Source organism: Phaethon lepturus, unplaced genomic scaffold (assembly GCF_000687285.1).
Source record: "Phaethon lepturus isolate BGI_N335 unplaced genomic scaffold, ASM68728v1 scaffold22299, whole genome shotgun sequence".
Classification (NCBI taxonomy): domain Eukaryota; kingdom Metazoa; phylum Chordata; class Aves; order Phaethontiformes; family Phaethontidae; genus Phaethon; species Phaethon lepturus.
The window spans coordinates 758-2,278 of NW_010563060.1; the positions used below are offsets into that span (position 1 = coordinate 758).

Consider the following 1,521-nt stretch of genomic DNA (forward strand, 5'->3'; position numbering starts at 1 on the left):
GCCAGCTCCCCCTGCACATCCCCATCGGCTCGGACACGGGAAAGGACAGATGCCACCTTTGCCACCCCAGGGACATGGCCTGGGGGGCAAGGAACTGGCTGCAATTCCCACGGGCACCGAGAAAATGAGAGAGGAGAGCGCTCCGGGTAAAGGAGAGCGCGCGGGAGAAAGCCGCTGTGGTGGCTCGCCAAGCCTGGCAGGTTTGGGAGACCACAGCCTGCCCCATGAAGAGGACCGTCTATCCTGGGAAGAAAGAGTCCCCTTTCAGAGGAGGCCACTTTGGCCGCTTGCCCCCTCCCGCAGGGTCCTGCCTAACTCCCAGGCTGTTTGTTGCCTCTCCAGTCTCTGTGGAAAAATTCATAAAACCTCGAGGCCATGGCGGAAGCCCAGACAGGGATTGCGCAACGTGCAATGCAACCGTGCCGGGCAGCCTCCCGGGCTGGCGGGAGAGGGGCGAGCGCTCGCAGGAGCCCTTGAGCCCGCAGGCGTCTCCCACCTACGCGGGGAGGATGGAGGGTGACGGGGTGACCTCCGAGCAGAGGGCCTGGGCGAACACAAACCTTCCTCCATCTCCTGGAAACTCAGCCCATCAATTCCTTTTCCCTGCAAGTGGTCCCACTGGTTTTTGCAGGCAGCGGCCAGCACGTTCTTCACGGCGCCCACAGCCTGGGTGCATTTGGTGAAGTTCAGCTCGTTCTGGAAGCTCAGAGCTGGGGAGAGGTTTTCTTCCATGGCTACTTTTAAGGCCTGAAATTCCTGAGCCAAAAAGATGGAGTTTCAGGAGGTTTCAAACAAGCTGAAGTTGTCTCTTGTTCCACAACCCCACCCTGTCCCGGCGGATTTGGGAACTGGCAGCTCACAGGACTTGGCCCAAGGACAAGGGAGGAGAGCACTCTCCCGGCCACGCGTTCCTGGCGCCTTCTCTTCACTCCCTTTCAAAGCTGGACCCAGACCATGCCCACCTCACGAGCAGCATCTCCTCCCAAAAAGGTCTCCTCTCACTGGGCTGCCAGGGATGGGAAGGATGCCGGGTGGGGGCAGTGGGGCACCCCAACCTCTCGCTCTTTGCCCCCCACACCTACGTGCCCAGCCCAGGCAGCACATCAGCTTCTCCTGAGTCACGGCCGGGATGGAGGTGGGGGTGATGGAGGAGAAAGTCTTGGCCACCCGGTCCCCCCGTTGAGTGTGCCAACAGGAGTGACACTCTGCAGCGCTCACGTCCCAGAGCTCCCGGCACCCAGCTCCACGTGAAATGAGACAAAACCCCAAAAGACCGGCTCCTTCTCCTCGCCCCATCCCACCCAGGCACCTGGAGGAAGTAGATGGTGTCGGTGCTGGGGACATTCTCCAGGTTTTGCTTGCACTGGGCCAGCTTGGCTCGCCTCTCCTCCTTCCAGCGGAGATCAGCCTCGGCCTCCCCCAGCATGGAGCGCTCCCCGTCCTCGATGAAACCAGCCACCTCCTTCTGGAAGGCCGCCAGGACCGCAGAGGCTTCTGCGAAGAGCTTCTCGACTCCTTTCC

The 1,521-nt window shown here is 61.4% G+C and overlaps 1 protein-coding gene across 1 annotated transcript in view; it reads right to left on the reverse strand.

The window, feature by feature from the left end:
• The window catches only part of LOC104626539 (tripartite motif-containing protein 47-like), a gene marked incomplete at both ends in the record, with an annotated part of 2,412 nt that overhangs the window by 198 nt on the left and 693 nt on the right, over positions 1-1,521 (reverse strand). Inside the window, 2 exons of the mRNA XM_010294482.1 lie at positions 561-756; positions 1,310-1,515. Of these exons, the coding sequence (XP_010292784.1) occupies positions 561-756; positions 1,310-1,515 (402 nt within the window). The remainder of the gene's footprint in view (positions 1-560; positions 757-1,309; positions 1,516-1,521) is intronic.